Source organism: Dryobates pubescens, chromosome 26 (genome assembly GCF_014839835.1).
Source record: "Dryobates pubescens isolate bDryPub1 chromosome 26, bDryPub1.pri, whole genome shotgun sequence".
Lineage (NCBI taxonomy): Eukaryota > Metazoa > Chordata > Aves > Piciformes > Picidae > Dryobates > Dryobates pubescens.
Genome location: NC_071637.1, coordinates 11,507,287 through 11,534,639, shown reverse-complemented (window position 1 = coordinate 11,534,639; position 27,353 = coordinate 11,507,287). Strand labels below are relative to the sequence as shown.

The window sequence follows — 27,353 nt, the reverse complement described above, 5'->3', positions numbered from 1 at the left end:
GAGGCTGCCGGCGCTTGGAGTGATTGGGTGATGGGAAATGGCGCTTTTTTTTCTGCTCGGGCCGTGAGGTAAGCGGCGCCATGCCGCCCCAAGGTCTGCTGGTCCCTCTATGGGGCTGGCCCCGCTGCTGAGGAGGCAGAGAGCACTGCGGGGCACTTATTCTCAGTCACAAAGGCCTTGGGGGAGATGCCAGAGGCTGCCTGTATTTTGAGGGCGGAGGTCTGCTTCATCGGGAAGGCACCTGGAAGGGGTTTATATTTTCTCTGGGTTATCCGACGGGTGAGGAGACAAGACTTGTGAGGGAATACCAAAGGCTTTAATGTAGGCTGTTGGGTTCTTGTGTTGGAAAGCAATAATAAACACCCCACCTTGTGTTCGTTATTTCTGTATTATTTAGTAGCATAGAAATGCCTAGTATGCATTCACAGTTGCTTATTCTACAGATGTGCCCTGTTTTTGATTGTTAACTTCCTTCTGCTTTGTCTAATTCTATGTAGTTTGTGGCATGGGGAGGCTGAGAGTGCACATGGATTGGCTGACTTGGATGAACATACCCAAAGCATGAGAAAGTTTGGGTTTTTTACATGTAAACTTTGCAAATACATTTGTCTGCTTGAGTATTAAGACTGTTTTCAGAAAGCTGTAACTTAAGAGATTTTAGGTTTTGGTGGTAGTAGGCACCTCAGAGCCTGTCACTGTGTAACTAGTTAAGATGTTTTCTTTGCGTGCACTTACTACATTTTTCTTAAATGTTTTAATCTGCCCTTTTATAATGAGGCCCTTCTGGAGTTCAGCTGTTAGCTGTAATGAATAATTTGCTGTTGACAGTAACTGGCCATCTTTATCCTCTTTCTGAGAAACCCTAAGGCTTCACTGCAGAGCCCTCTGGTCCTCCATTGCCAAAGTTGATGTTTCTTCCACTCTTGTTTTAAGCAACTCTTTATGTCAAGATGTTTCTTTATATCCCTGATTTAATTTCTTAAGCAGTATTCATATGACTGACAAGTTTTGGAATTTGTAATATATTTTGATTGATAACTCAGGTGTTTGCAAAACTTTCTGGAAGAATATGTCGGTGAATGGTGTTTTGATAAATGATGATTGTTCCCTTTTGCAGGTGAGTAGGTGAACTGCAAAAATGGCAGCCAGGAAAGAGTTGCAGGTATGTGCTTATGGGCCAGAATATGAGTATTGATTATTTTAATTACTAGGTTAAAGCACTTCTGGTATTTAATTACAATTTGGAGTGTGACAAACAATGTAATAGAAATAAAATCTTCTTCGATGTAGGTTAGTGCTAAGTAAAAGCTAGAGGAATTTGAACCGGTTACTGATGAAAATATGTGCATTTGACATATGTGAATCAGTTGGGATGGTACTTGGGATCAGAATGTTAAATCTGGTTATAACTGATAGTGACACAATAGTTGAGACAATCAGTGGTATTCAAATGTATGAGTATCTTTTAAAGTCAGTGATAACTTAGAAATGCGAAATATTAAATGTACCAAGGAAGGAGTGTTAACACAATGAACACTTCTGTAAGCTTTTATTTGTAATATGAGGGGGAAAACCCCACCATTCAGTTAAGGAAAACTGGCAAATAAATTCTCTGATTAAGTATTTGTATAATTAATGTATTAGATATGGTGTTCTGTACTTCAGGTTTTAAATTTAATGATTTTGTGATGAAAATATTTTCTTTGATACCAAGTTAACTGCTGAATTCTATCTGAAGCATACAGTAATAAAGTTGCTTTATATTCTTTTATTGCTGACAGTTTGAAAAGTTAATCGATGAAGCTACAAGAAAAAAAGCTGTCCAGTCATTAGAACAGTTTCTGGCAACAGAAAACTGTGAAAATATCTCTTACAAATGCAGCAAACAGTTTGTCAACAAATTGGACAAGCTTCTCTGTCAGGTAACATAATCATTACATCCTAATCACCTATATTGTTGTTTTAATAATCTGAAAAACATTTTTTCATTTGCCTTGGTTTATACTGGCAGCTGATTTTAAAAGGTGAAATAACATTTAGAGTGAAATCTCTACTGCAACCTGCAGTTAGGATGCTTTTGAGAAGAAGAATGCATCCGGTTAATTAAAAGCAGGTTCTTCTACAATTGTTCACTAAAGCTTATGTTGTAATTTCAATTTCAGGAACTTGACAAAAAAGAATTCAGAAGCGTTTGCACTGTACTAAACTGTATTGAAAAACATGGGAAACAAATCAGCATAGCAGGAGAAGATGGGCTCCCGGCAATGATGAAATTTGGTCTTATCGGAAGGATAAGTAAAACCATAAAGCATACGTGAACTTCTAGAAAATCTAAAATTAATGAAGCATGTATAAGTAATGCTTCAGTGCTGAACAGCTGAGTGTTCCGTTTGGTTATTTCTAAATTGACTTTTTTCAGCTTTGCAACAAACGTTTTTGAGATTTAAATGTTTTTTGACGAGTGGCTTCTTATCAAGTGAGAACTGCTCTGCCACAGTGAAGGATTTGCAAGTTATGCAAGATATCATTTAGATATGTTTACAGCAATTGCAGCAAGATGAGACCTTTTCATGTGAGCTTGCTGTTCTGCTTTTGAGTCAGGAATTGGAATTTCCAGATGCACTTTTATACTTTTTCTGAGAGTGCTCACAACAGTGATACTGTACCTGTTCCTTAAACAGACTATAATGCTAGTCTGATTACTTGTTGGTATTTCAAATTGCATGTTAAATGTGTTAATAATGTGTAACTTGACATAATGAGTATACTGAAAAATAGACACTAGTTCCTTTTTCACCAGGAACTCCTTTGAATAACATGAATAGCAATGTCTGATGAGTGTCACTGTTAACTTCGTGCTTATAATCGCAACTACAAACAAACTTTGTCACTTAACCATTGTCAGCTTTTTTTGTCTGTGATGGCAGATCTAAAAGTAGACCTCTAATTTTTCTGTTAGAAACTCAACTGCAGAAATTATATTAGTTTGAAATCACATACATCTTTTTAGTGTGAGTGGAAATTTGTAGTCTGGGACTAAAGTACACTCAGCAGACTGGTAACGTTGCTGATTTACACCTTGTATAGTTTGTATTTTACTGAAGTATAGTACAAACTGTTGCCCTTTTCTATGCTATTAAAATTGATTTTCTTTTCCCTTTACATGGCTAATTGGTTTGAAAAGGTAAAAGAAATTGTCATCCTTGGTGGAACTGGAAAGACTGAAGCGCTTATAAATCTGGCCGAGGATTTCTTCAGTGTGTTGCTGGTAAAAATATGCTGATAATAAAATGCATTGTGTGTGTTTGCCAAAAGAATTCATACAAGTTTATCAACAAAAAGACATTCAAATGCACTAACATTACAATGATTTCCTGCAATAGATTGCAAGTCTTTTTGGATAAATAGTTTGCCTGCATTCATACTGTTTTTTTGTCCATGTTAGCATCATGAAATAAAATTTTTAAACCTCAACAATATAAGTGTTCAATGAACAAAAAAAATACATCTTGCTCTAATTTTGATTATTAATATGCTAATCCCAGGACTCCCAAGTTTATAAAATCTGTGGGTTTTCTGTCAATAAAGAAAATTTTATTTAGGAAAGTGATTTCCATAAACTTAGCTGACGTATAGTTTTTGGAAGCCACAATTGGTATTAGAAGCAGTCTTTTATGTTCTTCATTAAGGATGAACTTATTTGAAAGCCTTAATTACTTTTTGAATACTTGCTTTAGGTACATGTTAGCTGATCTTTGTGCTGTAATATTTACAGTATCAAAATCATGTGCTTTGTTCTGGTTTTATTGCAGGCTATATGTGATAGCGGACATGAAGGTGAGCTTAAAATAGTGTGCACTAGATATGATCAAGTATTCCGAAAGAGACATTTTAATGTTGTCGGTGTTAAAATAACTCACTACTTGTAGAGGCACCTTGAGGGGAAAGGTAGTTCTGACAAGAACATGTATCATGAGGGTGGTACAAAGATTCTCAGTCTAAATATGCAGCCAAATAAATCTATATGCTTCAGCTAATAACCTAACATAAAAGGGTTTGTCCTCAAGTAGCCTGTTCTGTGCACAAACACTTCCATTCGTATGAAAAGTGCTTAAATATCAGCTGCAGCTTTCATTAATTTTGTTTCTCTGCTGACAGATTTCCTTGTAAAGTTGCTGATGTCAGTAATGAAAAAGTAGGATTGTTTAGTCTCTTCAGGGATGGCAACCGAACTGAGTTTTTCCTAAAAAGAACCTTGTTTCTAAGCTACTGGCCTAGCACAGTATCTTTTATGGGCCTTGTTATCATGAGTATCTCACTGCTTTTACCTTTCAGCATAGCAGTAGGTAGAAAGTCACTGCAGGCTATTACGCTATTACACTGTCACAATCAAAAGATTCATTTCCTTGTTCCTGGGAAGATAAAATCCAGGATCTGAATTATATCTCATGGAGTTAAGTTATAGAATTGATCCAGTTATACTTTGAAAATAATCTCATGCCCAGGGGACTTATGAAATACACAGGAACAGAGACATTGTAAACGTGTATTTACTATAAATTGAAATAACTATTCTGTCATAATTGTTTTGAAATATCAACCTTATATGGAAAGGAACACATTCCTGAATGAAATGCTGATGGAGGGCCACCATAATACACCCTGAATAAAATTATTCTTTTGTTTCTCTCCCCTGTATCTTCCCCCCACCCCTTATTAGGTAAAATGCAAGTAGCAGAAAACTTTGTTCTGAGAACATGTACCCTTATTGCTGATGCGAGAGTTAGTGTTTATGTTCAGCAGGAGGTAAATATTCTTCTTTCAAAGCAACACTTTTCTGGTTAGTGTTTTAACAGGCTTTTTGCAGATAATTACTTGTACAGCTGCTACCAAACCCAGAATATGGTAGTGATTCAGTATGAGAAGGATGATTTAACGTTTCTCTGGGAGTATTTATTGTTGTTTATGTCTTGGGCAGGGTTGGTTGTGGGGTTTTGTGGTTTGTTTTGTGTTGGGTTTTTTTCCAGGCCTGTTTTGGACAATAAATCACTAAACAATGGTAGAAAGATTCTGATGAGAAAGCTGTATAAAAGTGTGTAAAATAATATGCTTCATTACAGCTGATATAAATAACATTAGGATTGTTTGTTGTGAATTCTTCAGTAGCTGCAGGAAATTTGTATACCTTTTGGCATACTGCAAATTTCTATTTATGTTAGTAACTTCAGATTGATGGGTTTTTTCCCCCTCTCTAAAGAAAGGGCAACTTAACAAAAAAGTATTTTGTATAGCTGCATCCCCAAAAGCAAGGCTTATTAAGGTAAATTTAAAGTAGACTTTAGCTCAGCAATCAACTGTGGCTAGAACTCTAGCTGTGAACGGTGGGGTTATCTTTGTATCTAATCCTTTAAAGAAGCAGCATAACACTTTAGCTTTAATGTCAACATCAGTTGTAAATGTAATTTATTGAATTTGAGGTGGTTATATCAGGAGAACACCACTTAAGGTCAGATGAACTCATTGTCTCTTATTGCTTTGCAGTTAAGTATGCTATTTTCTTCAGTGATTTGAAATATATTACAAGGGCCCAGTATAAGAATAACTTGAACTTAACAAGTTATTTTATATTTAATCTTACTCACTTTTTTCCACTCTTAGGTAGTAAGAAAATTTAATTTAATCCTTGACAACACACCTCGAGATGCCAGGAAAAAGATATTTTCTACAAAGGAAATGTTGCTTGCCATGTAAATAATCTTCAGTATAATTTTTATATCATTATGTAACTTGCCTCACTGGGAAGGCAGTTCTGTCTAGGCTGTTTGTAATGCATGCTAAGTCAATGCCATTTAACTGATTTCTGTATTCGCTATTGTGTTGCCAGTGGTAGCAGCTGTGGGCAAGTCTTACGGATTATTCTCCACTGAAAACCAAAATTTACCTGTTTCTCAGTCTGAACTAGGCTTGTTCTTATCGCTGTTGTCTTGAAGTAATTAAACTCTTGTTTTTAAGAATATATACGTAAAGCACAGTGAATCAATAAGAATAAGCTGTTCATATTGGAAATTTTTTTATGGCATTGACAAAAACAAATAGAATAAAAACTGTATGTGAGGTGGTTCACTTCCCTGTTAGTATATCCTTAGCATAACAGATAGCCCTTTGATACTTTAGGGGAATCAGGGCTTTTTTTTCATACATTGAAAGCTTGTAGTTAAAACTTTTCTCTTTTATGATTTGTGTGCCTCTTGTATTTTGATGAAATGCTACTTTTTTTTGGCAGGTGTGGCATGGGAGAAAGAATTTTGGATGCTGGAGGTGAGCATGGGACTGAATAAGTGATTTAGTGTTGAGTTTCTCAAAAAACAGATGCAGATGTTAAAAATCAGAGAGAAAAGCCACAGAATGTTACAGCCACAGTCCTCTGAAAAATACTGTGTGACAAACAGTCTGCAAACTGGAATATTTCAGATGTATGCAATGTGTGGCTTTTTGAAGTTTTCTGTCTTTTTTCTTCTCTACAACAGAAGTTTTAAAATATCACAAGCTCATAAGGAAGTCAGTCCTTTTTGACAGTGATCTGCTGGCGATGTTTAGTACTACTGTAACTTCTCTCAGGGATCACTAGTAATCCAACAGTTTTCCAGTTCAGACAAATGAAAGTTGAAAATCTCTTATCTCTTTCTTATGTGTCCAGTGTTATTCTTAACAGTCCTTGAAAGTTTGGCTAAAATTTCATTTTGAAACATACGTCCTTTAGTTATTTCTTTTCTCTTAGTTCTTTATCTGTATGTATCTTACGTGTTATATATCTGGATACAGTGTGATATATGAAATATTCTGCACTGCTTGTATTAATTTTCTACCTAAGAATATTTTTTTCACATCAGTAGTATCTTTAAATCTGCTACTCCTGTAAAATGTATTGTGCTGTAGACTATGACCTGCAGGTAGCCATTACAGAAGCTTTATGCAGAATGGTGTCACAGAAACAGAGAGAAGAACTGGCGTGCCAGTGGTTTTCCATGGAATTTGTGTCCAATGCATTTAAAGGGATTAAAGATTCTGAGTTTGAAACAGTAAGTCATATGAAAAGTATTTATGGGGAAGCAAACTTGTATTTTACAATTCTTTAAGAAATTTCTCTCTTTTAATAGGATTGCAGAAAATTCCTTAACCAAGTGAATGGCATGCTTGGAGACAAAAGAAGGTAACAGTGTTTTTAAAGTAAATACATGTTCTTTTTTGGATTTTGTGTCCGTTCATCAGGAGTAACCTTTGTAGCACAAAAAAATGGTTTTCAGAAACTCTGAATTGGAATAATACAAGCAAACAGGGCTAATATTGCTGTGGTATAGTCAAAGAGTCATAGAGTTAAGATATTACCAACCATTAAATAGTAAGAAGATCAGTAATTCAGTCCTTTGCCTCAGAAGATCATCTAGTCCAACCCCCCTGCCAGAGGAAAATGTGCTTACAGCGTTTCAGGATACTTGACAAAATATCCTTTTCTTACAGGGTTTTCACATATCCTTGCCTATCAGCAGCTCTTGATAACTATGAAGTAAGTCACATAATTAGTCATATAGACACAGATTTTGTTTTGTACGGCTAAAGAGTTAAGAAATACTGAGGAATTACTTTTTTTCAGTTTACAGGTGTGCATGTGTTTAAAATTTGTCAGACTGTAGCTCAAAGCCTTTTAGGTGGTATACATTGTTGCTCTCAGCTCTGTTGTCTTATTTTTTTTCCTTTCAGCTACAGATACCAATGGATGAAAATCTGGAAGAATTTTGGATTGATTTCAATGTTGGTAGCAGAAGTATATCTTTCTATGTGGCAGTTGATGCAGTAAGCTAACTTTTTGTTTCTTGTGCTATGCTGATTTGGGGCAGTAGATAAACATTCTTTCAAGGCCATCAAACTTCTTTCCCCATATCAATATATGGTAGTTGTGTGTGAGTGAAGCAGGAAAACACAGATGGATTTGGTGTACATATTTGGATCAAACAGTTTCAAAGTAAGACTTTCTAATACTATTGGCAAAAAAAATTTAACATATACAGGCATGAATAAGAAGCCATTTACTTAATTGCACTTCCAGTTTTTGTAGATGAGATTCAAAATGTTTGCATAAATGTCTCTACCAAAGCTTTTCTGTTATCAATGAAGGCTGTGTTCATTGAGGTGCTTGTAACAGAGGATTTGAAAAGTTGAAAATTTGTCCTCTCTAAATAATTTTCTGACCGCTGCTCTTAATTTTAAAATAATGCTTTTCTAGCTTTAAAAATACATTTTTTTTTCATGCAAGGCACTTCAGTGGGAAACAGTCATTATACCAGAAGAGGAGGTAGACCTCTACACCATTGAAGGTATTTGCACTCAAAAATGCAACCTTTTAGTACATGTCACCTTGGAGTTTCAAACTGATTAATTCTAAAATCCTGACAATAGTTGTCAGCAGAGCAGAAATTCCCACTTTAAAATATTGTAGGTACTGTTTTTCTCAGGAATAGGATTTTGCATTTTGGGCATGCAGGTCTTATTTTATTAAAATGATTTAAAAATAATGTCTCATTGCAATGCAGAATAAGGCATAAGATAATGGCATGCATTTTTAACTAGTTAGTTTTGTAAGTAATAATTTGTCTGTAGCTACATTAAATATCCTTCAAAAAAAATTCAACAGGATAATATACAGCATAGATATTTCTAAAAGATTGAATCTTGAGGTACTTCTGTAAGAAAATTGATTACAGGTTTCAGTGAATTAAGTGTACATCTTAATAGCTGAACTGATGAAGACAAGTAAGCTTTATGTATTGATGAGGAGGATATGAGATGTTAAATCATGCTGAAACTACTTTTCAAATGTTGGTTTCCTCCAGAAAAAGATTCAAGGAAGCTATTAACAATAGCTCTAAAAAGTCCAATGAACGTGGGTAATCAAGAAGGACTGAAATTTTTTTTGTATTTTGATTCTATCTTGGAAATCAAAGATGTAACCAGAAAGATATATGGACTCAGTAAATGTAAGGTAAGATTTAAACACCTTTTCATATAGTTTTGTGATTCAAAATAAGTGTCTCATTGCCGTATAAGTGTTGTTAGAGCTGTGATGATTGGTGTCTGTTTATACCAGGAGTTTCTGCTTAACACTGCCAACACAGAGCAGCATTTCTCCTATTGTATCTTAAGTTTTGGTAAAGGACCTAGTGAGGATGAGAGAAAATAGCCTCAGGATGTGCCAGGGGAGGTTTAGGTTGTACATTAGGCAAATTTTTTCACCAAAAGGGTTGTCAAGCGCAGGAACAAGCTGCCTGGGGAAGTGACGGAGTCCCCGTCCCTGAAAGGATTGGAAACCCTTGGAGATGTGATGCTGAAGGACGTGGTTTAGTGGTGACCCAGCGGTGCTGGATTAACACTTAGGCTTAATGATCTTAAAGATCTCTTCCAGCCTAAACAAATCCATGAATTTATGATTTAAAAATAATTGTATCACAATTTAACTGTCCAGAAAGGGATCACCATGTGTGATCAATGTCAGTGTTTGCATTTATAATTTTTCAGAAACAGAAAAACTGGATGCTTACAAATAGAGAAGTTTTTCAGAAATGATCCATTACCTGTCCCTTTTTTCATTATGCTTATCACTCTTAGGAATTTACTCATTCAGTAAAAAAAAAATTAGGAAGCTGTAGCTTATTCCTTGCTGCCTGTGATAAATTACTTCGCACTGAACTCTTAGAGACTAGAAACTCAATGAGGAGTAGAACTTCTGCAAGCTTGCAGAATCTGTTTTCTCCCGTAACCTGATTTCAGCTACTTATGTTTTCTGACTTAAATATTTTCTTTCTGGTTTTTGTATTTTAAAAAGTGAGTGAAGTGTTACACATAGTTTGTTACTCACTTTGTAGGGCTTTAGTAAGAAGTACTCTGCATCTGTTGCCAAAACAACTGTGCATGTCGTCTTTGATGAAAGTGGATCACAGGTATTTTGCTTCAGCACACTGAGATGGTTGCTTTCTTGGGTTTTATATTTAGTCTTATTGTTAGCTAATTTATGACCATTCACCATAACAACAAGGGCTTCTAAAATGCCAGTAAGGAAAAATAACTCTCAAACCAGTTCAGTGATTTCTGGTATGTATTGTATATTTGAGGAGATAACATTAACATCCAAAGCTTTAGCTATACACAGGGGAAGTTCTTTTATGCGAGTTGTGATTTGATAACCCATCCTTTCTAGCAAAAATAACAGGTTGGATGCTTTTCAAACTGAAAGTCTATATATATAGATATAAAAAACACATGTTTATATGTAAGCTCTGAAGTTTATGAAAATCTACAGTGAGGGGTATGCTGCTTAGGGTAAAGACATTGTTTGTGTCTGTGTAAGTATAAAACATAATAAAATTCTAATGTTGATTAAAAAAACTTTAAAAATCCAAAATACTATATAGCTTCTGGTACCAGAAAGCCAGTTGTCACCATGTTTGGAAGAAAAATCTGAAGGGGAGAAACTCACTAAGTACAAAACCCAGCAGCTTCCTGGAACTTTGAGGACTCAGAATAAAAATAACAGTCAAGAAAAAAGCAAAGATGATTGCTCCAAGGTAAGTAGGATTATCAAAACAGAAAATAGCACATAAAAATGCAAGTCAATTTAAATATTGTACTGTGTAATATAAACCTGATGTTAATTAATTAATACAACTTTGTTTTTCTTATGAAGCTACATAAATCCCCTTTGTATAACAATTTCTCATAATGTATCTTGAAACTAAAACAATGTCACAAAAATAAAAAGGTAGTGTTAATATTCTATAGCCCATTATATCTGAGAATTCTTTTAAAGATAAATGTTTTCAAGACATGCTTACATCTCTTATGTGAAAGTCAGGAATAGCCTCTGGAGACTGACTAATGTTCAGCTATTATAATAGCTGTAATTAGAGACAAGTCCTGTATGCTGGATATTCACAAAGACTGATGGTTGCAAAAAGCATGTGCTTGTCAAGGAGAATCCTCTATTCTGGTTATTCAAACCACACTGTCATGGGACTGCTCCTCTGATTCTGTGGTTTAAACTCAGAAGAGTCCAGTTCATTAAGCCTGGTGTTTATTTTGGCCCACAGTCACTCTGAAAGTGAGTGGTTCTTTATGGTTCTACCAGGGCTGAATACAGCTATGCCGGGGGTGGGGGGAAACGATAATGCAGTGCCACAGTACCTGTCTTGGTAGCAGTAGAATAGAATAGAATTAAACAAATTGGAAGAGACCTTTGAGATCATTGAGGGTGGGCTCAATCTCAAAGGTCTCTTCCATCCTGGTTAATTCTATTCTATTCTAGTAAACCTGTGCCAGAGGTCTTGCTGGTGTGATACCTATGCAGAAACTCCTGGCTGTCTTGATTGTTAACAACAGACAGGATCTGTCCATATTTTATTGAATTAGTTCGGAAAGCAACAACCACCAATCTCATTTTTAAAATACTTAAGAGTACATCATTGGTATGTGCAGCAACAGTAGTTGACATTCTAGTAGCAGAAAGTGTTCAAAAGATTCTTGGAAACAGGTTTTTCTAAAAATCTTCCATTTCATTCCTAAATATCTAAATAATAGGTTTTTTTCTATCTAAACAATACTTTTTTCCATTCCTCCAGATAACTGCATCTTGTAAAAGGAAAGTGTCAGAAGCATCTGTGCTTATTCCTGGAATTGCGAGATTTCCCACAAGGAGTCCACTGGTATTTGCTAGCACATGTAAGTTTACAAATACTTCCAAGGTAAAAAAAAAAATAAATGCTATAAATCCTCTTTGAAATGCAAGAATGAATTGTGATCCTCTGCAGAGTTGGAAATGAAAAGCAGAACTTCTAAAAATCTCCCTAGCAGGTGCTTTACAACTGAGATTGTTAAATTAGACCACTCGCTACTAGTCCATAGACACAATGCAGGACAGTAGCTGCATGTGCATTCCCAACAGCTGAAGGTCACCTTTCCTTTTTAGTGCCGCTCTTTGTGCTGGAGCAAGTTCAGAAGACAGCAATCAATTTAAAAAGCTAAAAAATATTTTCATCTCAGTCCTAATATGATCTTGATTTAAAGAATTGTCAGGAGTTGCAGTGTAATATCAGAATTTTCCAGTGTCTATCACTGACAACTGTCACTTGCATTTTACTCTTTAGAAACTGCATGTGTTTCTTAAGGGGCAGTTGACTATATGGCTAGTGGGCAAGGTAGGATCCACTGCAAGGTTGAAGCACAAATCAATCCAGTGCTACTGATGCTTACTTCAAAAATGCTTCATTCAGAGAAAATGAGACTATCACAAATAGCAGTTAATACTTTCCTGTTAACAGATATTAAGACAAGGGGGAGATTTGTAAGACAAAGGCCAGTAGAGGCTTGAGATGGAACTAGTGGCAGCACTTGCATGACTAACAAACCCGATTTTCTTGCTTTAATTGTCTTAGGTGCATCAGTCCTCTTGGTTATGTAAATCCACGTGTCACACGAAGAGTAACAGATGCTAGAAAAGAGTTTTCAGATTAGGATGGAACAATATAGAACTTCCATGGCTTTTCTATTTAGAAATTAACCACACACTCTGTTCCAGCAAAAATACACTCCAATAAAAACTTTAAATAGGTGACCAGCTGTTTTCTGCCAGAGCCAGGCTGTAAAATGCATTGTTTGTCTCCAAATACCCACAGTATATGGTCATTAACTCAACTGAAACAAACCAAATTGTAGAAAGTACATAATAAGTTGATTTTTAAATAATATGGGCCAATAGGTTTTTGCAACAGTTGTGATCATGGACAAAACTCTTCATATTGATGTCACAGTCAGCACAAAAATTGTAATAGTAGAATTCTAACACGTCTTTGCTTTGTTTTCAGCCACTCCTTGTAAAGGACGATATAAGATGCCTCTGGAAATGATGAGCTCTGCTGAAAGTTCAAACACTATTGCAGTAAATGAGACCAGAACAAATAATTTTTATCAAAAACCTACTGGAGTATGCATACCATCTGTAGCTAAGTCTTTTACTTGAAATCCCCTTTTTTTCCTAATTCATATTCTAAAAAGCTGGAGTCAGCAACTCTACTTTTTAGAAAAATGCATGGTTTACTTTGTTTTGTTTTCTTGTCCTGTGGGTTTCAGGTTTAATAATGTCTAAAGTTAGACATTACTCTTAAGTAAGAAAAGCTAAGATTTGCATTCACTAGTCAGTACTGACCCCAGAGTTAATTGGCTTTAACTAAAGCCACAGTTCCCTCTTTATGTAGTCTGAGAACAGCGTATGCAGAGTCTCAAATTCCTTATGCAGTGTTGAAATACGCTGTAGTTGTGAATTGTTAGTGTTTTAAGCTTACAGCATTTATAGCATTGGGCTTGGTGCATTTTTGAAGAGACATTCACTAAAATCAAACAAAACTACATAGGTAATCACCGGACTGCACTCCTGAGTATATGTTTTAGTTTTGCTTCTGTTGCAACTGAACAAAAACTTCATTATAACTGTTTTATTTTTGGTTCTCAGTGTCATTCTGAGTCAGATTCAGGTCAAATCCTGGGCTATGGGAATCTGAATTTTTTTTTTGGTGTAGCTAAACGTTAGAAAAATGCTTTAGCATATATAGAGTATGTAGTTCAGAATATTTCTAGTGTTACTTTCTGGGACAATTTTACTCATTTTGCTTTTATGGATTGCAATTATTAGTGTTACTTGTGCTTTTCAGACTGGGCCAAGATGTACGCTAGACAATGGATTTGGTGAAAAAGAACAGAAGATCAGGAAGTCAAATAGCAGAAATGGGGCAAAACTACCTGAGGAGGTAGTGAAATCAGTGCTTTTATGACATGTGGGGAAAAAAATTTATGTTTTATTAGGGAAAATCCAAGTTGATGAGGTTATACTGTCTGTACTCGTTTACTAATGTGGTTTTTTGGGTGTTTTCCCACTGGCGCAGATGCGTCCTAAAGAAGTTGTAGAAATTATGCCAGAGGCAGAAGTTGAGGCCATACAAAAGCACATTTCAGGCATGTAATTTTACAAGTGTTGATAGTCCTTTCAATATTTTGTGACCATTTCTTTTATAATAGTAATTGATGCCAAATTAATGTCTCATTTAGATGAAGTGCTAGATATTGTTCCTGATTCTCAGCCACCAGGGAGAAGCAACAAATCTTTGTAAGTATTGGGAAAAAACACCCAGTCACTGTTGTCACTCACATCGAAGGCAGCATTTTCAAGTGTTGCTAGAATAGAAATTTTGTTGCATAGTTTTAGAAAATGCCAAAATTATTGTCTTGTCTTCCCTGAGAGAACTGTTGGCTGTCTAAGTCAGGCCTCTTTTATGTCACTTTACTCTTTTAATGCTGAAATTCCTGGCACCAAACCAGCTCTCTTGTGTTTGCCACAGCTGTTTCATCAACAATACTAGATTATTGTCTTAATCAGACTTTAAATTGATGAATCTATTTATGGAAGTAATGCTCACTGGCAAGATCAGAGTAGGAGTTTAAGTAAGGTTTAGCAGCAACAAGGAGAGTAATTCTTTCAGTTGACATCAAAAGGTAAAATACAAATGACACGTGGGTTTAAGAGAACTGAGCCAAAACAAGTAATAGATTTGACAAACCTCAGAGTTTCTGAATTCAATTCTAAATTCAATTCTTGCCTTTTTGAAGCTGACTTAATATGTTGTTTCTGAAAGTGTCATTTTTTCAATATGCTGGTTAATTGGACATTGGTAGCAGGCTTAGGTACCAATGTGAAAAGCATTGATGGCTACAAGATTACCACTATTTTCCTGTTTTCTGATGCATGTTTATAAAAGTTAAGACTTCTTTTCTGCAATTCACTGATGGTAGGATGGTATTGCCTTTGGTAGGCCGTCTGATCTTTTCGAGAGTTCTTTGGATAAAACCAAAACGTGGAAAAAAAGAGCATGCTCTGTTCCTGAGAAGAACATAACAGCAGATGACATGCAAAAGCAAAATCCGTCGTTGGCACGTACATCCCAACTAGGTTACGGTCGCACTTTAACTGTTGGTGTTGCAAATGTTTCAGATGAATTTTTAACCTACAACTGGGCTTGGTTTTTTTTTTCTGTGTTAGTTTTTTTTATTGTTAGCAAAAAAGGTGTGAAACATACAACGTTCGTTAACTTAGTTTAAGTATCTCTCCAGATGAACAAAGTGAAAAAGAGACAGAAACTAAGAAAATTAAATGATAGAGTGAGGGAAGAAAACCGCAGAACATTTAATGGACAGTCAGTGTGTTCATCATTTGGAACAAACTCACAAGTTTGGGGAAAACTATTTAAGCTATTACTGAAATGTTGTTTAAAACCTTTCTTTCATCTATAGTGTCATCTTTGTATTATAATATCACAAATGAGGAATCTGATGTTCTCTTTGCAAAAGAGACTGAAAATGCAATGCCATCAAAGACTGTGAGTTTTTGTCTTCATTTTTTTGACTTGCAGCTAAGAGATTTGTCAGATTTTCAGTCTTTCAGAATTTGTGGTTTATCTTCACTTGGTCACAAACTTATTTTGACTGACTTTACACTGAAACTGCGTGAATTGAATAGCTTCACTGTTACTTTTTTATTGGGGCTTGATTAAGATTAATTTGGTCTGAATTTCTTTTTAAAAAATCTGAAATAAGCCCCAACTTAGACTTCCTAATTCAATTTTAGATGCTATAGTACATAAATTCCCAACATCTGCTAAAATCCTCACTGTTCAGGCAATGTAAGGGAAAATGGTTTTGCAAGAAAGGTGCTTTAGTACATCTAGAAGACATTTAATGAAGTCTAGGTGATTTTTTTGGAACCTGTACTTCTATTTGCAGCTTTGCCCTTCTATAGAATGGATTCAAAGTTGGGTCTTAAATTCTATTTTTGTAGAAAACAAAGTCTAAAGAAATAACAGATGCAACGAAATCACTAATAAGTAAAATCAGTGACAGATATAAACAAAATGCTGATGATAAAAGGAAAGCAGGCAACTCTTTGAGTTTTAACAGGTATGATGTAAACTACTCTTGTGCTTATTCTTTTTCTGGTCTAATTCTCTATCTACAGTTACTTCACATAATGCTTTCATTTGAATCTTTTCTTCACTTCTCTTGTAGTCTTAATATTTCTAGTAGCTGAAATAATTACCAAGGGTGTTAGAAACATTTGGTGGTCTTTGCTCATTCATGAGATAGTTTGTGGGCACTGCACATGTTGGGTGTCACCATCCTGTCATCATAGTTTGGGTGTCAAACCTGCATTCAATCATCAATTTTCTGATTATCTTAAGTTATTAGCTCTCCCTGTAAGATTTGACTGTTAGAGAGTTAAAATATAACAAATTTTCTTAAATAAGAAAATTAGTCTTACCTTGCTGGAACTGGTGCTTGGAGATGTACTTTACACACAATTACAGACCTACCATGTTTGGTTGTACCTGGATGACAAAGGACTGCAATAGATTGGCTGTGTCATCTTTACAGCCTTTAGGTAGGGACTTGTGAGACTTGTAGAAACTGCAGTATTGCTGTGTGATCTGGGGAGAATTGTTCTAGAGCACAAAGATGACAGGGGCTGATGCATTTCAATCCACTTGGTTTTGTATTTAAAAGCCTGAATGAATGTGGTGTTTGGTAAAGCTTTTATTTAGATAAGCAGTATTCTGATGCATATATTCTAATTAGCATTTAACAAAATACATCCTTATTTTTTAGGCCACATTTAAATAAATCCTCTGTCTTCAAGGTAACATCTTACTGCTTTTGTTGGACCCTTTTTTTATGTGGTATAAATACAAATAAAGTGGTAAGCTAGTAGATGTAAAGTGAAAATTCACAAATATCACTGAAAGTTAAGCATTTGTAGATGTTAATTAAAAATATAGTAAATGAGATCATAAAATTCATAAATGAGGTGTAGACAGTGTGTGGAAAATAATATTCAGGGGTGGGGTGTCTGTGGTTTTGCTGATACCTTTAAAAAGTAAATACTAAGAGTTAGTTTCTACTAGCTCTTGTTGCTTTTTGCCATGTTGCACTGTTGCAAATCAAGTGGAAGTCTGAGAAGCTGCTTGATATTTTTTCATATGCTCATAGTAAAGAAAGTGCTTTTTGACATGACAATGAGTACAAATGCATAGTCCAGATCTGATATGTGGGTTAACTTCTTATTTACATACAGGAAAAACTTCAGGCTAGAAGGACCATTCCTGCTCTTAATACAACTGCTAGTCATGTAATGTAAGTAGTTAAACATTTCCAAACAGTTCTTAGTTACCCATACCTAATTTTGTGGAATGTTCATTAATTCAGTCACAAAATTGCTCTCTGTGTCTGTTTGACAGGGATGATGTCTACAACTTTAACATCAGTGGGTTTGATGAGCCTACAATAAAGCTTGGAGTAAGAATATAACTGAAATTGATATGAATAGAATGTAAAGGAGCTCAATCAAATAATGTCTACTGAAAGTATCATTAACATCTAAGAGTTCATATTATATCATTGAACTAAATGGGAGTGGGGGAGGAGATTTGCCCTGCTAATAGCTCCATCACTTTGCAATGTATAATGGTACAAATGTGCTCTAACCCCTTAAAGCTATTACAATGCCTTCTTGAATGAAGAATAAATTCATTTGCTAGGAGTATCATAAGTTTTGACTTCTCCTATTATCTTGAAAGCATTACTGCCATTCTTAAGTCCCTTTTCTAAAGACAACTTTGCCCAGATGTTTGAGTTAAAAATCCAGCTTAGATAAAAGCAAAAGACAACAAAAGATAGTTTTGCTTCTTATGACTCAGAGGATCCTACTGAGTTGAAGGCACTGAAGCAAAGGAATATAAACTAGTGTATTTTGAGATGCAGCCAGTTCAAACTGGTATCAACTATCATCTCTGTTGTTAAATTTCTAAGATATAAATTAGTCATTGTAAGTTAATTGTGGAGCACTCTTAAATAGGCCATCAGACAGCAAAGCTAATTTTATTCAAATTGTATAACAAATGAAAAGCTTCACTGCTTATTTATTTACTCTTTTAGGTCCAAGAATTGAGTGTTACTGAACCGAGTGTTCCTATAGATCCAACCAAAAAAGGGTAGGGATGTTATGTTGTGTCCTAATCTGTTGACTATTAATTACAGTACTGTCTGCATTCTCCAGGATTCCAGGGAATGTATGCATGACAATATCTTCACTGTGGGTTGTTTTTATGTAGTAAACACAGCTGCTGTGGTGTCCTAGGGTGTTTCATGATTTGATGAAAGGTTGGATTTCATAAAGAAAACAGCTTTAGTTCTCTTGGTGGAATACTATGTGGTTATAAACTGAATAGAAGTGGAGAGGTTTTGTTAATGATCAGCCAGCAAAGGAACACATTGTTACTGTGTGTTCTTAACGGTCATTAGCAAATAAGCACATCCTTTCTGGTTTGAGATGAATGTGTATTTCAGAATGGATGTGAAAACATAAGTAGGTACGTTTGTTTTAATCCTTAGTGCACGTATCACAAGTAGGAGAAAGATTTAGAAAATGTATTTTTAAATGTACTGTTTAAAGGTGTTTTTTTCTGATTAAGGAATGCAGGTGACAGTGAAACTAGCACCAAAGTGAAAGAAAGAAAAAAAGTAAGGCTCAGATTTTTGTGGATCATCTAATTTGTCTTCCTGCCCTTAAATGCCAATTATACAAGTGAAAGGTATATTAAAAGTAAATCAATAACATAAGGAATTTTTGGGGTTTGTAGACTAGAAAGAATCAAAACAAGAAACATCTCTTCAGTGACACAGACACAGAATACAGAGGTGATGACAGCAAGACAGAAGTTAGTTGGCTGAAAGAATCAAATAGACAGTCTAAAGACCGAATAATTGATTACAGTAGAAATAAGAATTTGTGGAAACCAGTGAGCCCAGACAAAAGTAAGAATCATTTTGCATATTTCTTAAAAATGCTGCAATAACTTCATCCATAGATTTTTACTGCAGAACTTGTAATGTGCTGTGTTGCAGATACAGTAGCTCTTTGTTACCTTATTTCCAAGTTAGTCCTAATAATTTAAGGTTAATTTCTAAAAAAGTCTGTATTTTAGCGTGGAAAATAATTGAAGATGGGATAGCCAGTGGTTGTTGTCAACAAAAATACCTTTGACTTCTTGAAATAATTTGCTGAAAGCAGTTGCCTGAGTCAGTAATTTTGTTGGCACAAATGTGATTCCATGATTTTACAGCTAAAATTCCAAATGGCAAAGATTTTAATATTTTGCTTATTTTTCTAACCTGTGTATTGTTAAAGCAGATAAATCCTCTGAACCTGCCTGCCACATGGACAAACCTAAAGGCAAAAATGCAACTAAGAAAAAGGTAAATGTGAATTTGCAGCTTGATTTGTAATACTTATTCAAAATATCTTCACTCAATGCAGAAACTGTTTTAATGGATTTTTTTTCATAAGTATGGAGAAATAGCACACATTTATTTCCACATCAGCTGAGAAATACAGTTCTTTTCAGATACTATTTTTTTTTTCAATGTAATATTTAGCTACTATTTCAGGCATAATACTGGATGTGAGCTGCAATTATTATTATACATTGATGCTTTTGTAAACTTTATTGCTTAAAATTTTTGGTTTGTAGCCCTCTACTCCATTTAATGTCATTCACTTTTCAGCAAGGCTAATGTGGCTGAAGTGATTAACTGCATTTTACTACATTAGAGATGATTTCTTTAAATGAATATATGTAACATAGTGAAAGTGAGAAATGGATAGTGTTGTAGCTATTAAAGAATAATTTTTGCAAGATGTTGTAAGCATATTGAAATTGAGAGTACAGCAAATTATATGTGATTGTGAACATGTTAATGGAAGGTACTTGTAGATGCTTGTAAGGCACAGTTTAAAGAGCTAAAAGCCCCAGGCCAAACAACAAAACCACGCTAAAAGAGCCCCAAACCTTTCCCTGTCTCCTTCAGACTTTTTTCTAGTGTGAAAATTTCTATTCCTGAAATGTTTTGTAGAATGATAGTAAGGGGGAACCTCCAAGCTTTGGTAAAGTTAAATTTTTTTTTTAGGTGTTTTGAAAGAATGATTTTCAGGTAATTAAACCCCGTTGCCTGCTATTTATTCTTATAAATTTATTTATTGTGATTTAAACTGGAAGTGTCTTTATTTTTCCAAAGGTAAATGAATGTAAAAAGGAGAATCCAAGAACGGATGGAACGGCAGGACAAAGCACCAGAAAAAAACTACCTCGAAGAGCAGCATTAGCAAAAAATTATAAAGAACCTTCCAGCTCAGAGTCAGACAGTGAAAAGGAATCTCCAGTGCATACCTCTAAGGAGGAAAAATCAAAAATACAGGTGGAGAGTTGTAGTTCATTCATAAAAATCCACTTCTGGCATGTATTTCAAAATAAACTCCGGTCTGCTTTCTGCTTACTACTGAATTTTCAGTGCTCAACATAAGCAAGTCAAGTGAATTTCATTAATTATTTCTAGTAGTGCTCTTAAACTCTGGTTGCAGAGTTTAAACACATTCAGTACTTATTGATATTCTTATGAATTGAAATGTTTCTGATGATGTTCCTTTGGGGACTTACTGCTTGTTCAGTAGTGTGTGTAGATAATGTGCCCTTTGCCTGCAGATATGTGTGTGTGTGTGTGTGTGAATATTTCTGTATGTTTACAAGTAATGGTTATATAAACTCTGTATGTTAATAGAAGCGTGCAAGTGGGAAAATCAAGGATGATAATCTGCAAAAGGACCTCCGGAGTCCTCTATATTTGGAGCCAAAGACAGGAGCTTGCTATGTACAAAAAGCATTAATTAAATCAAAGAACTCTGCAGAACTAAAGGAATCTGAAATTCCTTCGTTTGAGTGTCCTGCATCTCCCGAGACAATGAGATGTATGTATTTTGACTTTTAATTTATAGCAACACCATATCAAAATGTGGAGATTAGGAGTATCACAGTACTTCAATTTTACATCTTTTATGCTTTTAAAAGAAGAGATAACCCCCAATTCAGTGTGTACCACATATTTAAGGAAGTGTATTAATGTCGCTAACACTGATAGATTGGTAAAATTACTTGGCATCAGCATAGTGCAGAAATGCAAAACATAAGCATTAGAATGAATCTGGTAACCACTAAAATAGTGCAGAGACTGCAAAAAGGGCAAGTGTGGCACGTCATATGGCAGTAACTAAGGAAAAATGCCACGTGTCTGTGACTTGAAGATATCCAAAGTTGGAACAGTTAGCAATACAGGGCTTTAACTTGCCTTTTCTTTCTATTCCTCATGCTGACAGTTCAAGAACTGTTTTCTAGGTGCTGAAAGAGTATCAGAAGATGTTACTCAAGAGCATGCTTACAGTGATAGATCACCTAGTCTGCAGGAGTCGACACCAGAACAACAGGAAACATTAAGCTTCGAGAAGAGAATCTCTCCCCAAAATGTCTTTTCACGAAAAAAGGATATTCAAAGCGTATGTCTAAATCAGTCCCCTGAGGCATCTGTTAAAAAGTTAACATTTGGAAATAAGTATGTCTCACCAGTTTTAACTGAACCATCTTTGGTAAGAATACGAAAGTTACTCTGCAGTTATTTTAAGTGAAATTGTTCTGTTCAACTGTTTTATGCTTTTGTAAATTTTCTTTCAATAATGTGTTTTGTAATGTGTAGATCAGCTTAACGACATGTAAAGTGGTCAATGGAAAACAGGCAAAGGGATCTGTATCTGAACCACGTCATGATAATGAAGATCTACGTTTCAGACCTTGCCTTTCAGACACACTTTCTATTAAAGGGCAGCAACAAGACATCACTAGATCCATCATCAAAAGTAAAGATGAGGTATTTACTAAATCCTTGGCTCTTCAGAAGAGGGGTGCAGCTTTTTTGTCTTATCTAGTTCACAGATGATGAAGGGAAATGCATGTCTTAATGTTAAATTTTGTCTACGGTTTACTTTGTGACATGTTTGAAAAAGCCTACTAGTTAGTATTTAAATATTTGAGATCAATTAGGGACTTGTTTATCATAAGGATACAAGGAAAGAATTGTATGCCAACAGGATCATTATAATTAGTATCTTTAAAAATTAATAAATAGTTTCTTCTTGATTTTCAATAAAATTATTTTCCACAAATAAATTGTGACATGTGCATGGAAAAATTCTTGAGATGAGAAAGTGCTGTCATAGTTTTAGCATTAATGTACTACTCAATATATTAACTCTTGCAGCATTGTCAAATAAATAAAAGCTGCTGTATGCCTTCAGACCACTTCTTGTAAGTGCTTTTTCTAGTGGAAAAAAACCCCACACTAATTACTCCTGTAAGAAATAATGTATTTATTTTTTATGTTCTATTGCAAGAAACATTAGGTGTGATTGGTCATTTGTGTTAGTGCTAGCATTAGTTATTGACATGGTGAAGAATTTATTTCCTCTTGTGCAACCTGGCAACAATTTTTTTTATTTATGGCTTTTCTCATATTGTAGATGTGTTCATGTCCCAAATTTAATGAAAAGCTATGTGAATGGGGATTTCAGATAAGGACTTTTAAGTGCTTTAATTTGGAAGCTCATAAATTTGTGACTTTTCTTTTAGGATGTAGCGCCGCCATCTCTTTCCAGTGGAAGTAAAGCACAATCTTGGAATGAAGAGCCTTATGGTCCTGTACATAAGTCAGGTACAAGCTGTGAATTTCTTCAGTGACCGAGTCTTGCATGTGTCAGTTCTGTGTTCCACTGAAATCCTGTTCATTTACCTCCATCAGTGCCCTCCATAAGTGTAATGCTTATTAATGTTTCTATAATTCTCAAGCTTTAAAGCCAAGACTTACTCCTAGAGTTTGGATGCAGAGGGTAAATAAGGTCTTCTTTTCCTTCCACGTCACTGTTCTAAATACTCCTAAAATAAAGCATGTTTTCCTGTTTATTACAGGACCAACTGTACAGAAATTTTCCAAACGAAGGTACCACAGTGGTACAGAAAGCAATTCTGATGAAGCAGAAGCAAGCAGTGAGGAGGAGAAGAAAGGAAAGAGAAGACCAAAGTTACAGCCCAGAAAATTATTTAAAACAGCTGATTCTGGTACTTACAGAGGTTAGTTTTGGAATAAAAGTTGACCACAACTGTGTGAAAGTTAAAAATAACATTGTAAATTAAAGTTTTAACAAGAAAATGTACTGGACATTACAAAAACGTCTTACATTTGAGGTGGGGGGGAAAGAAAGCTAAATAGAAACTGGCCTCAGCCATCTGATTGATCTCTATATAGCAAAAGCTTTTCTAGACCCTATTGAAACTTCAGATAGAACACTTTCATTATGAATTGTGACATGATCTCTTTTAACTTCCCTTCAGTGTCTGAAAGCATGTCTACTGTCTCGCTAAATGAGGTGGCTGTTTTGGATGGGGAAAGCTGGGAACCTGATTGTTCAACTATCAGCATATGCCAGAAGCTCCAAAAAGAATTTACTAGGAAGATTGAGGCAAGACATTTCATATACAGTGTTAGTTGTCTTTGTGGGTATATGTGCATATGAATGATCACTTGTTTTACACCAGAGAATGTGCTTAAAAGGACCTGAAAATAGCTATGTACATAGAACTTCAAGAAAGGATAAAATTCAAGTTTCCTTTTAGGCCTTCTTCAATTTCTTTGTGTACCTAACTCCAATGATTTTCTTTCCTGGGTCTGTTTTGGGTTTCATCCTCTGTTGTACCTATGTAGCTACTGTAATGAGAATACTGCTATTTTGATTGATTTGATTATTTATTTATTTTTCTGGTCCATTTATCAAACCCTTGAATGAAATTTATTTCCAAAATGATAAACATGAGTCTGAATAATGCATTTGTTCATCTAAGACAGCTGCAAACTCACACCAGTAATTTGATATGTACTTTATTTTTAGGAAATAATATTCAAATAAGGTACTTCTAATCAAGTCATGTAGAATTTTATCAAAAGCATAAACCCATGTTTGTTTACATTTCATGAACAGAAAGCTTTTCCATAAAGGATAGGGAGATGATAAAGAAAGGGCTTTTGCTCAAAGTAATCCTAAATGACTACAGTAGGAAGTACAATGCAGCTTTTTTTTCCTAAAGTGAAATTAATCTGAGTTTAATCTTAAAACACCTTCACAGAGCCGCTCACAGAAAATGGAGCATTTTACCAAGCAATCATTAAGAGCTGTCCATGAGCATTTGGCAACAATGAGTTACCAGCTTCATGAATGCAGGTCTGTAACAAAAGATTTATTTTCAAGCACCCTTAAAATGCAATGTATGCCTTCTAAAAGTAACTAATTTTGTTTTGGTAGGAGCAAGCAGATGGAGAAATTTCATTTTGCTCTTCTTGAGGAGCTTGAGAATTTTGAAAAAGATTCTCAGTCCCTGAAAAGCTTGGAAAAAGAATTCTCGGTTTGTATTTTAATTGCTTGGCCACAGAGAAAAGTGAATTCTTACAGAATCCATAGATGATTCAGATTGCCTTTAACTTCCATTTTGATATTAAAAGCCTTTGGCATTTTGGTAAAAAGTTGGGTCAAACTTCAGCTCCTGAATTTGATGTGTTAGGATTTGCCCTTAAAATGTGTAGATCACCACTGCATATTTTGATTCCTAGAATTCCTACTATTAGTAGAATAGTATATACTGGAATAAACTACTACTATTAACTACTACTACTACATTTACCTCATTTCCTGAGCATTTTTTTTAGCTGGTTTGTGTTTCAGGAACAGCATGTAGGCAGTTGAATCTGATTTGCTGTATGTTCTACAATGAGCCATTTGACATTACAGATCTGCTACTTGCTGTCATGTAAAAGTCGATATACAAATACTCATAAACACGAGACTATATTTGTTGTGTTTGTTTTTTCTTTTGCTCTGAAGACATGGCTTTACTTACATGGGAAGTCTGATTACAATGCTCTCTATATATTTGGGGTTGTTTTGAAACTGTTACACAGAACAGACTTTTGTTGACACTGGTTCCATGAAAACAGAACTTGTCAAGTACCTCATCCTGCTAGCTAAGTTTTTGGTTGATTCCCTCCAGGCTTCGTGTTGACTGTCTAATTCCTACCCATTCTGTGCTGAATCTCTAGTTGTGGGTTATTTTATTTGTATTAGCAGACAGGTTTATTTGAGAAAATACTAGTTTCTACTGACTCTTTTATTTTGTTGTTTTTTTTTTTAACAGATCTTTTGGAAAAAACATACACAGACTTTTAGTACATACAGGAAAAATGAGCAACAAAGGTTAGTATGCTTCATTAATCCCGGGTGGAGATTTGCGTTCTTTTCACTTGAGGTCCAAGTTAGGCCAGCTGCTATATTGTTTGTGTAGTTTTTAGCTTCCATGAAATAGGGGTAACAGATGAGATGACAAAATGAGATCAAAATCTTAAGTTACAGGAGAAATGTGATTATTCTCTATCTGAATTTCTCCATGTCCCTGCTGGACTACTTCAGTAGTAACAATGATATCATATTTATCCATGCTTTTAGTACAAATAGACTACAAGTAATGGGATGTACTCATGGCGTACATGCCAAAGCTGTTTGAACTGCCTTTTATTTCTTCAGAGTCCAGATTCTTAGAACTTCATTTGAAAAGAATATCTACCATACAGTTGACCATGAAGAACATATTTTCACTTCAGAGGTATGATGAACTGTTGTTTATTTTTGGTTTTATTCATTTTTAATTGGTTAATGTTAACAACAGATATCCGTACTGACTTTTTTCCACAGAAAATCTTAACCTCAGCATAGTATTAATGCCATGCAAGTATTTTTTGTAGTTGTTAATGGTCACAAAATATCCTTCAATATAATAATATTCAGTCTTTTAGGGCTGGATTTCACCCATAAGAAGGTGTGTGCAGTTATTTGGAAAGCAAGTGGAAGCTTTAGTCTCTATTCTGTGACTCTTTCTGGGATGATTAACACTGGTAAAAATAACAAATTTAACACCCAGAGCCCTTCCCTTAGGGAGGTGGCTGGATGTGCACTGGTCTCTCAGTTACAAATCATTTATGGTGTAATTGTCACCTTGAAGATGGGTTACCAATTGTGAGCAGAGAAAATGCATGTGCTGTGTTTTTATAGATGCATCTGATGAAAGAAGACATAAAAAGACTCCAAGAAAAACTTCTTAGAGAAATGGTAAATGAAGTTTTCTTGTTCTTGTTTGTATTTGTTGTGTAAGTATGGTCATTCAAGGCCTCATCCAGCCTGGCCTTGAACACCTCCAGGGAGGGGACATCAATGACCTCCCTGTGCAACTTGTTCCAGTGTCTCACCACCCTCACTGTAAAGAATTTCTTCCTAATATCCAGGCTAAGTCTACCCTCCTCAAGTTCAAAGCTAGTCCCTCTCATCCTATCACTACAAGCCCTTGTAAAAAGTCCCTTCCCAGCTTTCTTGTAGGCACCCTACAGGTACTGGAAGGCTGCTATAAGGTCTCTCCAGAGCTTTTTCTTCTCCAGGCTGAACAGCCTTTTCCTATAAGGAAGGTGCTCCAGCCCACTGTTCATCTTTGTAGCCCTCTGATGTATATGAATGTATATCCTGGTTTAGTTCCAAGTCTTACTATGTTGAGTGTTGCCTGATAAGTTAAGAGCAGCATATACTGTGCACCAGTATTAACTACTGTGTGTGATAAATGTGATTAATGCTTTTTTTGCACAGCAAGAAGAGGAACTGTGTAATGTTCGCAGAGCATTGCAGACAATATTTCGCTCAGAAGACAGAATTCTGAAGTAATATTTTCAAGTTTCTTCCTGAAATTCAAGGTGAATTATAAACACTCTTTATAGTATAAAAATTTGTCCACTACTTTTTTTTTTTTTCCTACACTTCAGGAAAATAAATACTGTAATGAGATCATTTAATACTGCTAAAATCTTTGTGGGTAAGACTTCTTCTATGTGAGAAATTTGGAATTATTTTGCTGACTCTGCTAAAATGCAGTATGTAAATCTTTGGATTTTTAGCACATGCTATTTTTTAAGAAGTCTTTAACAATTTGTATAGGTTCTTTAAGTTTCAGAGAAATATCTTTGACTTTTGCTTAGATTCTATGCTTTATGTCTGTGTGTGTACAGAATACCCCTTTTGTCTGATCCAGTCAGAAATTATCTAGGAATTAAATCACATGTTTTGATCTCAGTCCTGTTTGTCTATGGTGTTGAACTTCAATGGGAGTTTCTAAGAGAAAACTCTATCAACACTTGTAGTTGAACTGTTACAAATAGTTATATTAAATATTTCAAGAAAAATATATGTT

General features: G+C 35.2%; 1 protein-coding gene across 1 annotated transcript; it reads left to right on the top strand.

The window, feature by feature from the left end:
* Window positions 1-1,138: 1,138 nt before the first annotated feature.
* Window positions 1,139-26,873, top strand: SYCP2 (synaptonemal complex protein 2). Its single transcript, XM_054173357.1, has 43 exons — window positions 1,139-1,162; window positions 1,782-1,922; window positions 2,163-2,291; window positions 3,164-3,268; window positions 3,813-3,837; window positions 4,721-4,806; window positions 5,659-5,747; window positions 6,284-6,318; window positions 6,937-7,079; window positions 7,158-7,210; window positions 7,519-7,564; window positions 7,759-7,851; window positions 8,312-8,372; window positions 8,889-9,037; window positions 9,918-9,992; window positions 10,464-10,616; window positions 11,667-11,766; window positions 12,909-13,050; window positions 13,653-13,657; window positions 14,116-14,203; window positions 14,907-15,049; window positions 15,385-15,470; window positions 15,929-16,047; window positions 16,753-16,783; window positions 17,219-17,277; window positions 17,382-17,439; window positions 18,079-18,134; window positions 18,615-18,663; window positions 18,783-18,957; window positions 19,331-19,398; window positions 20,218-20,397; window positions 20,758-20,944; window positions 21,369-21,616; window positions 21,724-21,951; window positions 22,653-22,734; window positions 22,989-23,150; window positions 23,412-23,539; window positions 24,201-24,295; window positions 24,377-24,476; window positions 25,263-25,321; window positions 25,649-25,727; window positions 26,174-26,230; window positions 26,756-26,873. Exons 1-43 carry the CDS (start codon window positions 1,139-1,141, stop codon window positions 26,828-26,830), a joined length of 4,266 nt encoding a protein of 1,421 aa, XP_054029332.1. The 3' UTR covers window positions 26,831-26,873.
* Window positions 26,874-27,353: the final 480 nt, after the last annotated feature.